Here is a 16876-nt window from a genome sequence, read left to right as displayed (position 1 = left end):
GAAGAGTTCTAATGAAAGAGGGTTGGCCTGAACTTACCTTCTGTCCTTATAAAGCATAAATGATTCAAACTTGTGCTAGTGCTCATGCTGCCACTATGCAAGTTCTGGATTATTCTTTTGCATACCAAATATTGAGTGAAACGTACTAATATGTTATATGGATTCTGTAATTGAGAAGGCATATTATACTGAATGTCATAATGCTGGAATGAATATCATAATTTCTAATAGCAAAATCATGCGCAAATGCATTTACATCTCAAGAAAAGGTGTGAGATGGGGCACAGAATCTGAACTCGATCAGTGCAACACTTAAGATATTTTCTTAGACCCAGATCAAGATCTCGTTACGATCTTGTCAGTTTACTGTTCCCTGGGTACTTCGCCGATCCGAATGCAGGAACAATATTCTGCCCAAAAATGCATGCATAAATAGAAAGGATGAATAACCATTGAGGATATCTCAAGTTCTATCAAGTCTAGGCAAATGATAATTCGCCAACTTGGACTATTTTACGCTTGCATTGGCTACCATGCATGCAGAATGACTAACCAATTTCACTGGAAACTGTCCATGTTTGGAAGAGAGGTTGTGGTTAATACCCTAAACTTTCTGCTAGTTCTGAGCATGAATGATGCTTGTCTTTCTGTGTTCTATCATCTAGTCCCTTCAATGAGGATGCACAGGAAGACATGTTCAATTGACAAACAGAAGGTGATGATTTATCTCTTGTTTTGATTATCTCAGTCACTCGTCCATGGAAAGGTTTCTCTTCAACTAGAAGAATTTCACTAAACCCAGCGAGGCCAGAAGATATGCTTTATTTTCATGTTCTCTAGACAAGAGTTAATAAGCAACAATCAACTTCAACGACACAGTCAATAGCCTATGCCTACCGAAAGAATATCCAGTTTGCCTCACAATAAACTAATCAAAGCCGTTGTTGTGGATGGGAAACTTTATCTTTTTACCTGTCTTCAAAAGCTCTAACACAAGATCAAAAGTCAAAATGCAGTAGCAACAATGACCAAAACTGTCACCTCAGAAAGGATTTCCTACCTTAAAAGTAATAACCCTTCTTGAACCTGCATGCCAGAGAGAGAATAATGATTAGTGCACAAATAGATATGAAGCTTATCCACACTACATTGTCTGCTATACATTTTTCTTCTCAATTCCAAAAGTTTGATTACTCCCCCTCACCAAAAATTTAAAGCAAACAGGAAAGACTATCACCCTACAAAAAGATGCAACTGAAGCAGCACACCCAAAGAACATAATAGGGGCATTTTAAAAGTATGTGCACTAACAACACCCATTCGCATAAAGTTAAGACACTTCTCTCCCTCTCCAGACTATAGTTGGATGGAGAAAATACTTGGATCCATATCCGATCGGCTTGACCTTGATTTACAGGTGTGGTTAGTGTGCAGAGTCAAGTATGTGATGAGAGAAGATTGAGTGGATGAATAAGAGAACTCTTGAAGTATTGCAAAGTTATTTATTTATGTATTTTCTTTTAATCTGCACAATAAAAACTGAAGTGTTTCTAAAAACACACAGAGACACAGAGATGGAGCACCATGATAGAAACAAACCTCATCTTTTCATAAGATGACCTCATTACGAAACTGACAAGAAGACTGGAGTGGACCAGAAAAAAATCCATGCTGCCCGTCCTTTTTGGCTTCCGAAATAACAAAGTTCATCATTTTCAACTCTTTTTCCTCATGGATCCTGCCTCACATCATAAGAATCCAAAATGCCAGGTTATGTAGCAGCAGCTGAACAAGCTTCGCTTGAAGAAATGCTAACAGACTTGGGAGCTTCGCTCCCTCTAAGTACTCTGTTGTATATTACTTTGAAAGATTGCGACCCATTTGGCCTGGTGAGCAAACTAATCGGCATTCTCAAAGTTTGTTTCCGATTTCGTCTTCCCCTGATCAAAATGCTGAAGGTTTTTTCACCGTCACAAGTTGTCTCACCACCTTCACCACCATTTTCTCTTTGCATAAGTTCATGACTTTGCGATGTACCAGGATTTTCCAACCTGAATGAATTTGATTGACCATTTTCCTTGACACTTTCTGATCCAACACAATCAACTATTTTGGTATTATCCACCACCTGCGATGCTGGAGGATGTACTTCTTCCTTGGATTCTTCCACATTGTCAATACCAACAAGCAGAACCGGAGCTGGATCTGAGGTATCAGATTCGACAGGCTGCACTTTTTGCTCCAATGTGAAATCCGTGATAGGCTCAGCAACAGGTGATGGCATAGAGAATTCCATAGGATGACATCCAGGCCAAACTGGTCCATGGACAAATTCGGATACATTGGGGCTGATGTTACATCGCCATGCAAAGTGATTGGGATGAAAGGCACTGCTCGTCACAGGGAAGGTACTGGTGGGTATTGGCTGAGGCTGAGTATAAGGAGGATACATAAAGGGTAAGCGCTGCATCATGTTCGGAGTTGGAGGAGGTGATGGATAAGGTTGGTGAGGAGAGGAACACAATGGGGTAACTGTGGGCATCACAGTAGCGGGCCCTGGATGGAGTGTCATGTTGACTGGCCAAGGTGCAACAGGAGCAGAAGGGAGAGTGATGTTCATGGTAACAGGTGTGGCACGTGCAACAGCTGGCAAAGGATTAAAAGGAGCTGCAGAGGCAGATAGTTTCTTATTTGGCAGTCCCCTCCCTTCACTGGAGTTCAAGGTTAAAGATTTATTTTTCACATCCTCTACCTCTGACAAGGAACTGCCTGAGTTTTCGTTGGATTCAGGACTCCTCAATGATTCCTTTTCATCAAGTTCTTTCTCCTGAAGATCAGCTGAACTCGACAAATCACTGCTGTTGTAAACTTCATTTTTCCCCATCTCAGCCCTAATCATAGTTGATTCAAACTTTCCTACATTGTCAGACACCATCAAAGTATTTTCTTCTTCCTTCACATCAGGAGATGAAATTGGCCCTGGCTTCTCTTTCATTGCAATTTCACCCTTCAAGACTGGGGAATCTGATGCAGAGTCCTTCGTCTCCTCTTCCATTTTATTCGTTACTGCTGCTGGCTCTGGGTCAGCAGATCCTTTATCTTTGTTTGATTCAGCATCATGTTTTGAGATGTCAGCCTCCTGTTTATCAAGACTTTGGTTGTGGAGTAACCTTGCATGCAATTTAGAGATGGTTCCTGGAGGAGCTAATGCCACTTCCTTGTATGAAGGAGACTTTTCGAGTGTAACAATTGAACCTTCCACTGAACTCATTTTGTACGATGCAGAAGTTGATGGATGTTCTCGTGAAGAGCCAAAAGCCTCGGCACCATCTCTAGAGTTCTCAGTTTCTGGAGTTTTAGCAGCAGGAGGCATAGACTTGACTCTATATGTTACAGCTTTAACTACCCTTCTGCTGAATTTGCTAGCTTGGGAACTATTGACAGTATGGTGATCCGGGTAACCAGCATGAGAAACTGCCCGTTTCCTTATGATGTAATACCTATTACCTGGATGAGAATTTATCCCATCAGCATAACTCATATCTGCATCCGTATTCTTTTTCTGATAGCTAAATACTTTTCCAATGGTTGCCCGCCGCTGCTTTAATCGCCGCCCCAATGAACCCGCCGATCTTGGCCTTTGGACAGATTGCCAACCGTCATCTCCATCATGTGTTTCCAGCAAGATTTTGTCAGCATTTAGTGACTTTTCCTCAGCAGTGTCTTCCGAGAAGGGCTGCTGTAGGTGGGCCAATGTAGGTTCCATTACCAGGTCAGAATCTGCCCCACTTCTCACTTCAATGTGTTTTTCCTGGTCAGAGTCCGTGCTACTTCCTTTTCTTAGTATAAGGGGCTCTTCATCCAAATCTTCCTTTAAGGATTCTTCGGGAGAGGCATCAGAGCTTGGTGGCAAAATACTCTTTAAAGATTTTTCCCTCAACTGAAAAGGACACTTGCTGTTAATATACAAAGTAAATTCACAGCTTCATAGTGAAAAAAAGAAAAGAAGAAAAAGACAAATTCTCTCAAACTACCCTTCTACACCCAGGGTAAAAAGTCACTAAGCAAAATAAACAAGCAATAAAAGCAAAAGGAATGTAAGAAGAAAACTAGAAAGTAGATATGGCCATCCCATAGAAAAGAAGAATGCTCATTGACACCCATCTTAGTGAGTGCAACAGAGGTGGCACACCCCATGCCAAGCTTGTGGAAATAATGAAAACCAATTTCAGCCTTAGATGGAAAACAAAGGAACAAATTATACTCATCAAGTATAACAGGTAGGACATGATTTGATAGAGCTACCTAAATAAATCTGATTACTGCCATATAAGACTATACTAAGACAATGACTAGTTGCTTAACCTTTTTCAAAGTCTGTAAGTCACTGACTATTCACATTTTTAACAAATGTGTACTTAAAGATGCAGCCAAAACAAAGCACTTGGATCAGGAAGGCATGTACGGTGCCAATGCTCTTTATATTGGTGTGAAGAACCTGCTAGCAATGAGAGGCCTATCAACACTGTCAAACTTACATAAAAATCCTAGCACATTAGTAGGGCTGCCGCTAGCAAAAATTAAACCATGATATAAGAAAGGCAGGACAGTCTTTCGAATTCTACACAAACAAACAAAATGAAACCCAGGTTTTTCCATTGATGATGACAAAAATCATCACGTATTGAGTACACAAGGCAGTCTCAAGTACCTTCGAATTATAGGGTTTTCTCTTCATTGCTAAAGCATCCCTTCCTTTGCCATCCTGACTCGGGTTTATGTAGTCAAGCAGATCCGATACACTGCCAAAATCATGAACGGTAATCGGCAATTGCAGGAATAAGGGGCCAGGTAAGAGAAACATGCATTGAACTTCTAGCTAATTGTGCCAACATAAGAATGAAAAGTATGCATAGTTCCCGAATAGACATTTCTGTAACAATTTTGTCAGCATCAGATGCTCTTGATTAAGGAATCTAATTTGTATAGTGTCCATATCCCAATTGTTGAAAGTTTACAAAAATAAAAAGACAAAACTGATTCCAGTAATGGGAGGATGGGGTATTCAATAGTTTGATGAAGTAATTCTCTGAGGTGATGTGTGATAACTGCATAGATTGTTGCAAGTTGGTCTGTAGCTGGGTATTTCAGACAATTTTTTATAGAATGAAATGACAATTATCAAGCAAAAAGTATCAAGACATGCATGGTACACAAAGTGAATATGCTTTCAGTGGTATGTGCATTGGATCCAACAGACTGTTCCCTATGGCATACATCATTTATTGCATATCAGCCGCAACTCCAAGCCAGTTTCCTTATATTCCTTCTCATTTACACAATGACTAGATACATGACTATAATCTGGAAAAAGTCAGCAGAGATATTCTCCACCCCAGAAACGATATATTGTCTATAATAGTGGTAAGCGAGATTCTTGAGATCAACCAATACACCTCTCTAGGATCAATTCTGCTAAAAACTCATCCTAAAGGGAAAAGCATCTGGAAGATAGCAAACACGCCATTCCCTACCTTGCTTCCACATTAGATCAATTTTACAAAAAATTTAGACCATTCAACAGTTGAATAGATTAGAGAAAAGGATAAAGACAGCTCTTGCCTGTTTAAATAATCTATGAAACACCAGATGAGATAGTGTATCACAATGCTTCAAGCAATGTAAATATGATTTTACTTCGTCTTATCACTCATCGATCTTTTCTTTGACCAAGATCAGTTTATTAGAGCTAGCAAATGTGCAAAAGATATTTCTATAGTGCAATTCTACCTTAGGTGACCTTTGCTGGCTATGGATGCATCAGGCTTTCTGGTTCCATTCCGTGCAGCTTCTTGCTGTTCAAAAGCCTTGGACTCAAAATACTCTAGCCAAGCAGCAGCATCCTGTTGGTATTTCAGAAAAAGGAAAGGTAAGTACAAAGTACCAAAGTACATGTGCAGTAAGGCAGAAATCACAATGCTAAAGAAGAGTGCGTCCATCAAAATCCAATCAATTCAAGCATGAGAATGATCATGTCCAATAAAGCTCATGTTGTTTCATTGCAAGAGGCAATCCTGATTTGCATTGGAGAAGATGCAATTGCCTGATGAGTGATAATAACAATTTACTGATGCTAATGCTAGTTCTGTGTAGCACCATACTTTGTAGTCTGACCTAATATATGAACATACTACCTGTGTACGCAAGTCATCGGGGCCCAATTTTGCTCTGAGAATTTGTAAGGTTGTTTGTTCATGCTGAACGCTTAAGGGGTAAGCTTCCATCAATGAGAGTGCAATTGCTATGGCATGGTAACTGGCTGCTGTCTGCATAGCATCAAAATGAGATGGGTCACTAAAGTCCAATTTAAGATTGCTTGCTGGGAACAAAACAGGAGTCCTGCTATCGAATTTGAAGCTCATAATGTGCCGCTGAATGCAAAATACATAGAGTTCCAGCAAAGACAGTCTATAGACTGTTAATTATTGTTTTCATGCACCACCCAAATAGCAGTATCTTTTCTGTACCAACAAGTGTGCCTTCTCTTCCACACTTCTCTTAATCTCATCGTCTGATGGCTAAATGTCTTTTTTTCGGATTTCATCTAATTGAATGGGGACTCAGGACTATCTGAGATTTTTCAAAAAATATATTCCCCGCTGATGACTAGCTCCTTCATGTTTCATTATGAAGTTTGAGAGGTGTCAGAGTAATTAAATTTTAAACCATGCTTTCATCTAATAGCTTAAGCTTTTAGAGCAGTCAGCAGTGGTCCCACAAATTCTCACACGATATCAGAACCAAAGGTCCTTAGTTCAAATCTTTCCAGGCCCCTATTTATCTCCCTAATTATATATTTCCTCAAATCTTTCCAAGCCCCTATTTGCCTCCCCAATTATATATTTCTACACTTTAGAATTAGGCCAAAGTCCAGCCTACGTGTGAGGGGGAGTGTTAGAGTAATTAAATATTAAACAACGCCAAAGTCCAGCCTATGTGTGAGGGGGAGTGTTAGAGTAATTAAACATTAAACCAAGCCCTCATCCAACAACAGAAGCTTTTAGAGTAGTCGGCAGTGGTCCCACAAATTCTCACAAGAGGAAGTGAACTTGTCCAGTTCCTAACCTCCCTTCAGCTTAGCATTGGACAATCATTCATAAATTATATTGTTATCTGAACTAAGGCACCATTAAGAAGTCCATTCAGATTTATTGTGTTTGGCTACCTAGCCTTATAGTGTGTTAGTGACTCTCAACAAAGATATGTAGCCATAAGAGCTCATAGAGCAGCCAACTAACTGACAATAATTGCACTTAAAAAAAAAATGAAGGGAAAGAATGATTGACTGAAAAAGACCTGGATATGGTCTGGTCCAAGTAACTTCTGGTTACATTTTAGTGCTTTATGGAGATATCTGAGGGCAACATGCACATTCCCCAGGCCTTCTTCCATCATTGCCACATTGATATACGTAGCAGCCGTGTTGGGATGAGAAGGACCACAAGTAAGATGTAACAGATAGAGAGCACGCTTTACGTACCTGTTCAGCATAAATACCAACTTCAGCACACGGAAAAGAGTAAGAAAACCCTACAACACATAAAAATGACTAATCCTTTACAGGAAAACAGTCTTGTTGATTTTGCTATCTTCGATTCCGAAGATAAAATAGCAATTCCACAAAGAAGTTTCACTCAACAGAATATACAACCTAGCGAGGACGTAAACCAGTACATCTCAACCTTCCAAGCAACTTGAAAGATAACTTAGATTTTGGAGTATGTTCAACAAATAAGGTAATGGCAGTTGTAGAATTCCAGAGAGATGGGCAACACACCATGCAAGACCATCCTCAGTAACTATTAAGGTATGCATGTGGAAGAAATGCATGTGAAACACATTTGTCCTTGTCACAGGAACATATACACCAAACAGGATTAACAATAAGCTTGAAATGGAGGCTGTCATGAAAAACAAAAGCTAGATGATAAAACACATAAAACTTCAACAAATTACAGGGGGAAAAAGGAAAGATGAGAACATACTTGAGAGCTAGCTCCGTGTGTTGAAGTCTGTAATAAAACACTGCAAGGTCACCGTAGCTTTTCATTGTATCTGGGTGATCAAGTCCCAGTTCTCTCTCATTAATGTCCAACGCCTTTTGCTGATATATTGCTGCCTGTAATTAGGAAAACTTTCTCATGAACATTTAACTTAAAACTTAGCTGTGATTGGAAAAAAAAAATCATTTTAGGGGCCGATGCAGAAAAGAAAAACCTATTCAACAAGATTATGCATAGCAAGTTCAGAGGTCATCCTGCTACAATCTCATTCTCTACAATGATGTCATGTGCTAGACAAAGAAAATAATGCCAGATACCTGATTGAAATCTCCAGTATGATATAAAACTACAGCAAGAAGACTGTAAGCCCCAGCTGTCATTCGATGGTAAGGACCGCAAACTGCTACAAGCTTTGCCAGAGCCTGCAAGAAACAAAGGACATTCAGCAGGAGATGCAGTTAATTCAGCAGGAGAAAAGGATGGAAGCAAGCCGTATCAAAGACATACTTTTGTCCCGTAGGCTACTGCATCTTCAAGTTTCCCCTTGTCTAAAGCAGTTTTTGATGATTCTAGCAGCTGCCTTCCATCAGCAGATGAGCACGCTGCTTGCTGCGGAGTAGCAAATTAACCTTTTAATAAAACAGTACAGACACGAGATTATAATTCTGTGTAATAGTGTATTACCTTATGCACTGGAACCAGGCTGATGACATCTGTTTTGCAGAAAGGATGTTGAGATTCCATGTCAAAGTCCCTTGGAACCAGCTCAATACCAACCTATAGAATAGCAAGAACACCATATTGGCATTGGATTCCGCTAAAAGTAAGATATCCTTGTTCAGTAAGGCTAAGTTCCTTCATAATAGGAAAATTCTAGTGATGCACTTAATTTTTTGGGCCTTTTTCTTTCAAAAGAATTCCTCAACTGTAAGTTGAAGTTAATATTCTTTAAACTGCCATCCTTCCTCCTGCTAGACAAGCATGCCATCTTTCAGGCAAACATCTAACACTAATAAAGGCAGTTCTAATATAATATTATGATTCTAAAAGAAACTGCCTTAAGCAGAAGGTTGTTTGAACATTTTCAACATCCATTATTAGAGCCGCATACCTTCTGACATAATCCCCGCAATATTGCAAATTTCCTAACGTCTTTGTAGTTTAAGCTGCTAATATCCCATTCATAGCGTTTCAGCAGAAAAACTTGTAACCATCTCCACACAAGGGGATGGAAACTGCAATCTTTACTTCTTTCTCCTCTTGGATGCACACCGAGCATCAGATTCAGTGCAGTAGCTACTGACGTTGCCATTTTCTCAACATCAGTGACCGAAGAAATCACAGCTTGAAGAATGTGCTTGAAAGCTCGTACTATCATCTCATGAATACAGAGAGATTGCACATGTGACAGCTTTTCAGAAAGCTTGACCTGGTAAAGGAGACAAGGCACAGGCATCATGGTCAAAGGGGACTAGCTATACTCTACCCTATTCTGCAATAAGCAAGGAAATCCATCTGCAAGTAAATTTCTTATTGACTCTGCGTCCAAATCTTACAATGGGCCAAGTACAAGACAATGAGGATATGGCCATATCCATCACATTAATGGACAGAATGTAGTTTGTACAGAGGAAAATTTAGATTTAAGTTTCCAAATGATTAGCTAAATGGCACATACATGAATGTCCTGATGAGAATACAGTGAGGTGCAGATTAGAGGATGATATTGAGAACTAAGGAAACCAATTTTCACCGTGATTGCAAAGCATTCAGAGAAAGGAAAAACGAAAAAAAAAAAAAAAGAAAGAAAGAAAGAAAGAAAACCTCTGCTTTGTAATTATGGACATCAATTTTTATCCTGATTAGTTCACCCAAGGAAAAATCACAAATTAAGCTATAAAGTAGAACGTAGTAACAGATTGTAGTCCAGAGAAAAGGAACTTACAACATGTCCAAGGGAACGCATGCGAAGACCTCTAGTATGCATGAAGTCTGTTAGAGTCCGACCATCAACTGGTGAGAGTTCTAACGAACCAAAATCAGCGACCTATGTACCACAAAAATAAAATATACATAACCAGATCTTTAGCCAGAACCAATTGCAGGATTAAAAGGAAGAGTAGAGTCATTACCAGTTTTGGAAGGGCAACGTCATTATAATATTTCTGAGACAGTTTGATGAGCTCTGGCAAAGACTGCTAAGTGGTAACCATACGTAGTGAGTAATAGTTAACAATTAAGAACGTGCTAAACCCTCCATGATTATCTAGAACAAGATGTTACCTTCCGGTGAAGTCCAGTTTCTGATTCTTTTAGGCGGGCAAAGGCTGCATCAGACATCATAGCCTTGAGTGCAAGCTCATTTTCTTTTGCAATAGATTCAAGTTCAGTCTCCATAGATGGTGATATAGCAGTTTCAGCTTCTCCGACAACAGAATTTGCCTTGGAAGAAGAATTCTCCATTTGCAGTCTCTGATTGACTCCATCTGGGTTTTTCTTGTTGTTCTTAAGGGACCTGAGAGGTGTCCCAAGTCCTTCGACCTTCATCTCATTTTTAGTTTTAGCTTTCTCAGAAGAAGCCTTTTTATCCTTTTCTGAGTTATTTTGATCTTGTAAATGCTGTATCCAGCATGCTCCAAGTTCCCATCTTACAAATTGATCTCTCTCTTCATCCGCTTTTTCAAGCTCTCCAAGGCTATTTTCCAACAGTCTCTCCACAATGGATTCAGAAGCACTGAGTTCATCATGCTCTGAAGGATGCAACTGTTGAAAGTGTTTATTGTTTTCTGGAGCAACTCTTTTATGAAGGAGTAATCTTAAACTGAAAAAAAAAATGAAAAAAATTGAGAAGTCATAATGAAGCCACCACAGTAGACATATAAGGACTCAAAAAAAGTGCACATGCCATCCCAAAAAAGAGGTGCACACTCTCTCTGTAAGGGATTCCTCACATGCATATTGTCATTCTCTACCCCAGCAACAGAGTGATGAAGTCCAGATGCCAAAAGATCAGTTTCAGTGTTTATGGCAAAACTAAAAGATCAGCTATAGTGTTTCATTAGAAGAACAAGTTGAGCTGGAAAACCTGTTAATGTTGAGGGCATTGGCACCACCTTCAGGTTGATCAAGAAGTTCAATGGCTGTAGGAACAAGGACCTTTTCACTCTCTTGCCCCTCAACTTTTACGACAGCAATATAACCAGAATATCTCACATTGACGATTCCTAAAGTGGATGTGTCCTGCAATCAATACGTATGGTCTTCTTAATGATCCAGTTAAAATTCAGATCATGCAACCAGAAAGTACAATGTTGATCACATTAATCAAGCATAGAAGAAGAAGAAGCATACATGGGCTGCTGTATTTTCGTCAGCAGTAATCCCCTTAAGCAGGTTTCGTTCCACTAGTTTCTTTGGATCCATCCCAGTCACGTGAATCCCATCAACTTTTGTATCTATCTTATGGCTTGCATTGGAAGCATCCTTGATTACTGTAATGCACAAGTCTCCCACTTTCTCTGAATACAAATAATTAGCGTCTGCAGTAGAGCTGATTAAATCCAGATTCCCCAATACATGCTGCACGGCTGAAACTGCCCTTAAAATGGCCACATCAACAAACAAGCTATGTACAAGGAAAGCTCTCCTATCGCGGACCTGCCTCTCTTCTGCTGTCTTGCAAGGCATAGATGCAAGATACAATAACTCATTAGCCCATGGCAGCAAATCACTTTTGCCGTCTCTTCCTAGACCGCCCCCATTTCCTCCCCATCCTTCATCCTCCACAGGCAGAGGAGGAAAAATAGAGGGTGATTGAGCTGCGACGGGAGGTGTGAGCCATGTGTTTGCTCTAAATCCATAAGGAAGGTTCCCAAACTGCAAAATTGGAGCAAGGACGAATCAGTCAGAGCACAGATACTACGCCAAGCTGAAAAAGTTACCTGTGTGCTTACGGCGGATTCTAAAGTTCAAAGAAAATTTTCTTAAGCTGACTTGACTATATCAAAAACAAAAAGTTCCAACACACCTTGTTTCGTTCTGAAAATGCTTTCATGAGATCATCGTATGCCTGTAAAGAGACACAAACGACATATGGAACTTCACTATGCTTGTGTCATCCAAAGAGAGATAAGAAATGAAGAATAAAACAAAGCCATTTTAGAGAAAAAAACGACTCATTTCCATGACTGAAAAACAAACAAAGGAGATGCGCAGCACATACGACAAAATGGATCGCTTCCAAGAATCCCAAGAAACATATTGATCATGCATTCAGACATGAAGAAACTAAAAGTGGTTATTAATCCAGCAATGGGCAAGGCTAGGAGGCGTTTCAATGCAATAATAAAGATGCACAAAAGACGTCAAAATATAAAATCATAATACTAGAAAAGAAACATATATTAAACTTCCCTTACCAAAAAAAAAAAAAAAAAAACATATATTAAACTTCAACGAAGAAAAAAAGTTGGCCTGAAGAATTTGACCAAGTTTTGTAACTATAAGAGGTATGCACAATTTTATTCCTTATTTAATGTGCGAACTACGTCACTCAGCAGAAAAAAAATCGGAATACACAGAACAAGATCTGGGAATTGTTTTTACCCAGTTACAAATCTTAATTTTCTTGCTCCGATCTTTTAAGCTTAAATTAACCATAGTCCAAAACAAGAACAGTACAGCAAATCAGAATCAGAGCAAATCAGACTTATTGTGTCCAAATAAGGAAGTTCAAGCAGCACGTTGCCGCGTTAACAAAATCAGCTAGGAATGCGAGACAAACATTGTAAAAAGCTCGGCTGTGATGTCGCAACAAATCGACAAGGTTGTGACATAAAATCGGCTGCTTCCCGGCGCAGAAGAAGCCTCGCTTGCAGGCTTCCAGATGGACCAGCTTCCCATTGCACAGCTTCACCTGAGCCACCACACATGAACAGTTGCACTCTTTAAAAACAAAATGACTATGCAAACACCGCTAGCTCGCGACAGTTTTCTCATCATGAGAATCATAAAAGGAGGAGGAGGAGGAAAAAAGAAAAAAAAAAAAAAAACTGCGCTACGTTCCTAAAACTCGACGTTGTTCCGTCGCATGAGAGCGAGACACTGATCAAAGGCGCCTGAGAGAGCTTACATCAAGCGAGAAAAGATGCTCATCCGGAGCCACCTCATCGACGTGCCGCTTCCCCGCCTTCCTCACATCTGCAAAAGGCACCAAACGTCAATATCCGAACGACCAAGGCTAACAAAATGCATGCGCGAGAGACCGAGAGATAGAGAGAGAGTACATACACTGAAGAGGAGGAGTGAGGTGGGAGAGCGAGAAGAAGTCGTAGAAGCTCCCGAGCTTAGGGCAGGAGTGGCTCGCTTCTCCTTCTCCGTCAGCGGCGGGGTCACTGGGCGGGTTCGGCGGCGGCGGAGCAGCCCGCTTGGCTGCGGCGGCGGCGGCGGCGGCCTGAGAAGCCTTCCCGGGTTTCTTGACGCTCCTGTCCTGCGAGTCCACGCCGCCCTTCCGGGCCTCGGGCTGGGGCGGGTCCTTGGCCGCCGCCGCCGACGACGGGCCGAAGCACGCCGTGCAGGCGACGATGTCCAGGAGGCGCCGCACGTGCGCCACCGCGCGCTCTTCATCGTAGTCCTCTGCTTCGCGCCAACACAGTAGAGAGAGAAAGTAGAGAGAGAGATGGTGAGAAGAAGGTGGTGAAACGACGCAGTTTCGAGGGGGACGAGGACGTGGAGATTCGGTCGGGCGGTTTACCTTCGACGAGCGACAGCGTGCATGGCTTGAGCGCGGATACGTCCACCGTGTCTTTCAATCCTGGCCCTCTAACCTGCGCAATCCGCCAAATCCGACCGTTAATTGCTCCCCCAACGGTGAAATGCCATAATTACCCTGGCTCATTTTAAAAATATTGTTTCTAAAAAATAATTTCTTATATCACTGACAAAAATAAATGAACGAAAAAATATTTTATCATTTGTAAAAATATTTAAACATAAATTGTTGCCAAACGAAAAAATATTTTACATTAAGTAATTATTTTAAGCGATACAAGTGATCATAAGAAATATTTCTAAATCGCCCATTTCAAACTATCTTCAAAGGTTGATATGGTTTTGAAGTGATCAAAATTAAAATATAAATTAAAATCTCAAATGCAATGTAGAGAAGTGAGTGAAAAGTAAAAGGCACTTCTAATTAGCGAAACACAGTCTATTTGATACAAACATGCATTTTTTTTTTATAAACTTAGGGAGTTGTAAGCTAATTTTTTATCATTGAATCAAAATTTAATGATATAAGATTTCCATAGTATAAGCTGGATAAAAGTTTGATGCAGATTGAGCGCTCACTGAAAATTCAGCTTTGACGAAATGCGAGGGGCGCATAAACTGTGAGTCACGTGACAATCACAAAGGTCTCACGTGCTGGGCTTGCCCTTTTCAACCCAAAAACCAGGACAAAATCACCAACATTGCTGCAAATATATCGTGCAGAAGCAAATTTGGTCCTAAATTTTTTTTTTCAATTCTATCGATATAGTTCTAAATTTTTGCAAGAAATTTCAATATAATCCTTTCAATCTATTGCCTTCGAAAATTGCTGACTGGACATCTTATGTACACAATTTCCGGTGGCAATCGGTTGAAGGACTACAATAAAATGCTGCCTAAATGTTTAGGACCACATCGCCGGGGCTGGAAAAGTTTGGTTTTGAAGCGACATTTATGCAATAATTCTAGAATCGATTGGATACTATTCTCAGAAGTCGGGGAGGTCAAGGGGAAGAAAAGTACTGCCCCTTTTCGATCGATCCCAACGCTCGTACGAACAGACCAATTCCCGAAGAGTACGGATTCAATTGAGATTCCACTTTTTCTTTCCTCACCTTCCGACGGTTGACGTCGATGGACATGGCAAGAAAAACGTTTTTCAAGCAGAACATGGCGATTAGACAGAGCGCTGATGTCAGATCAGCGTGCTTACAACGTGAAAACGATTGTCCAGATTGAGAGAGAGAGAGTGTGGGATATCCGAACTTGCCACCCAACAACACATTACGGCGGACTGGATCCCTTACCTCATGTGACAGTGAGAAGTTGGTGACGTGGCACGCCTCGGTGTTGACGCACAAGAGCCGGCGAACGTCGATGATCCTGTCCGTCGAGATGCCCTAAGAAAAACCGAAGCGGGAAACAGTGAGTAAGCCCTTGCCCGGACCGGCCTTCGCCGTTCCTGGCATGGAAATGAACCAGAAAGGTGACACAACAGTCCTATGCAGGCTATGAAGATGAGATCTTCTACTGCATGACAGTTTTCTAATTGCTGTTGTCCTTGGCAAGTTTTAGAAGCCGCTCGTTTTACAAGTACAAAGTCTTGTGTGCGTGCATCTACTTCTTCCACCCCTACCGGTCCCGCACTAATGACTTTTCAGCTAAAGGTTCACATAACATCAAGCTGGAGCACCTAAACTAAATGAAAATCTAGGCACTGCAGACTTGACTTTTCATTTTTTTGGTTCCTTTGATCTTTCCTTCTTTATACCGGCAATTCGAATCTCTTGTCGAGATACCCCAGACTGCATATACTAGCTTCTAGTTTTGGCAATGAGCTAGTTTCCAATAAACTTAAGGTCAAAAAGAATTGGAAAGGGCGTTTCAAAAGACGTCTGAACAATGAAATCGAATATCAGATGGTAAATTCGAAGCGACGCAAGGCCTTGTAGCTTAGACGTTGTCGGATGGAAACAAATTAGAGTAGGGACGAGGAAATCGAACCTTCAGTATCACGCAGGTTTCATCGGGAAGGTTTACTGTGATGTCCATGACTACCGGGAGCACTGCAAGAATTCAACAATGAAAAGAAGGCCAGATTTAGAAGCTGCATATTATACTAAATGATATTTCTGCCTTATGTAAAAGAAGATAAGCATATAAGGAGTACCTTTCTCTTCTTTCTTCTTCTTCTCTCCTTTGGCCTTTCCGCGGTTGTTCCTGGGCGCCATTCTCGACCTTCTCTTGATTGAAGTAAGCCGAGCGGTCGTCTTCTTTAAACTCTACCTTCAAATTAACTGCAGAAATGACCTTATCATCTTATCCTTCCCAGTCACTACACAGAACCAATACTACAGAAGAAATGAAAAGAAATAGAGTCCTGAGAGCCCGAATGACTCCAACTACTTCTTTTCCGATACTTCATATTGACTAGCAGTTTCAGAGGAGACCGCAGATTAATTTTCGGATAGTATTATCTTGACTCAGCTGATTAGACGAAGGACGAACACTTCAGATATAACTTCACAAGAGACTGCAACGGTTGCACCAAAATTTACAATCTTCTTGTTTCGAGAATTAGACTATGTCCGGTATTGACATTAAGAGCTGAGGACGGACGCGACAAGCACCAACCGTATTGAAAATTTAGAAAGAGTAGAAATAGAAAAGATTGTCTTGGTCTTAAGCATTTAAGAAATAAGAGAAAAGGGTCTCTTTAATGAACAATCAAAGCTCTGAACTTGAAAGCGCCAACAGCATATGGTTGCATCTGAACTGTGCGGAAAACCAAGGTTGTCTGCAAGAACCTGATAGAGATGGTCGCTGCAATGATGGAAGCGCTTCAAGGATTGGGAAACGAAGAAGTGGTCTGAGCAATTCGCAATGAAGCTCTCATCCACTGAGAAGAAACTGTGGGAAGGGAAGAGAAGAAATGAGGAAAGAGGGAGACAAAGATGGGGAGAGAGAGGGAGAGAGAGGTTGGTGTGATAAGGAAGGAAGGGCGGAGATTTAACAGTCGGACGTATGGCATCTTATGGCAGTTT

General features: G+C 40.8%; 1 protein-coding gene across 1 annotated transcript; it reads right to left on the bottom strand.

Annotated features, from left to right (window-relative positions):
- Positions 1-787: 787 nt before the first annotated feature.
- On the bottom strand, positions 788-16829 carry LOC104442178 (protein TSS). The gene is made up of 25 exons (XM_010055523.3): positions 16640-16829; positions 16003-16129; positions 15837-15898; positions 15140-15232; positions 13816-13888; positions 13353-13697; positions 13195-13262; positions 12847-12978; positions 12091-12132; positions 11415-11939; positions 11149-11303; positions 10347-10884; positions 10196-10258; positions 10009-10110; positions 9175-9492; positions 8748-8840; positions 8571-8672; positions 8381-8485; positions 8046-8179; positions 7357-7540; positions 6195-6326; positions 5791-5903; positions 4712-4802; positions 1600-3940; positions 788-1086 (listed from the first exon to the last, which is right to left on the bottom strand). Exons 2-24 carry the CDS (start codon positions 16061-16063, stop codon positions 1772-1774), a joined length of 5700 nt encoding a protein of 1899 aa, XP_010053825.2. The 5' UTR covers positions 16064-16129; positions 16640-16829; the 3' UTR covers positions 788-1086; positions 1600-1771.
- Positions 16830-16876: the final 47 nt, after the last annotated feature.

The sequence above is a fragment of the Eucalyptus grandis genome, chromosome 4, assembly GCF_016545825.1.
Source record: "Eucalyptus grandis isolate ANBG69807.140 chromosome 4, ASM1654582v1, whole genome shotgun sequence".
Lineage (NCBI taxonomy): Eukaryota > Viridiplantae > Streptophyta > Magnoliopsida > Myrtales > Myrtaceae > Eucalyptus > Eucalyptus grandis.
This window is presented reverse-complemented; position numbering and strand designations above follow the sequence as displayed.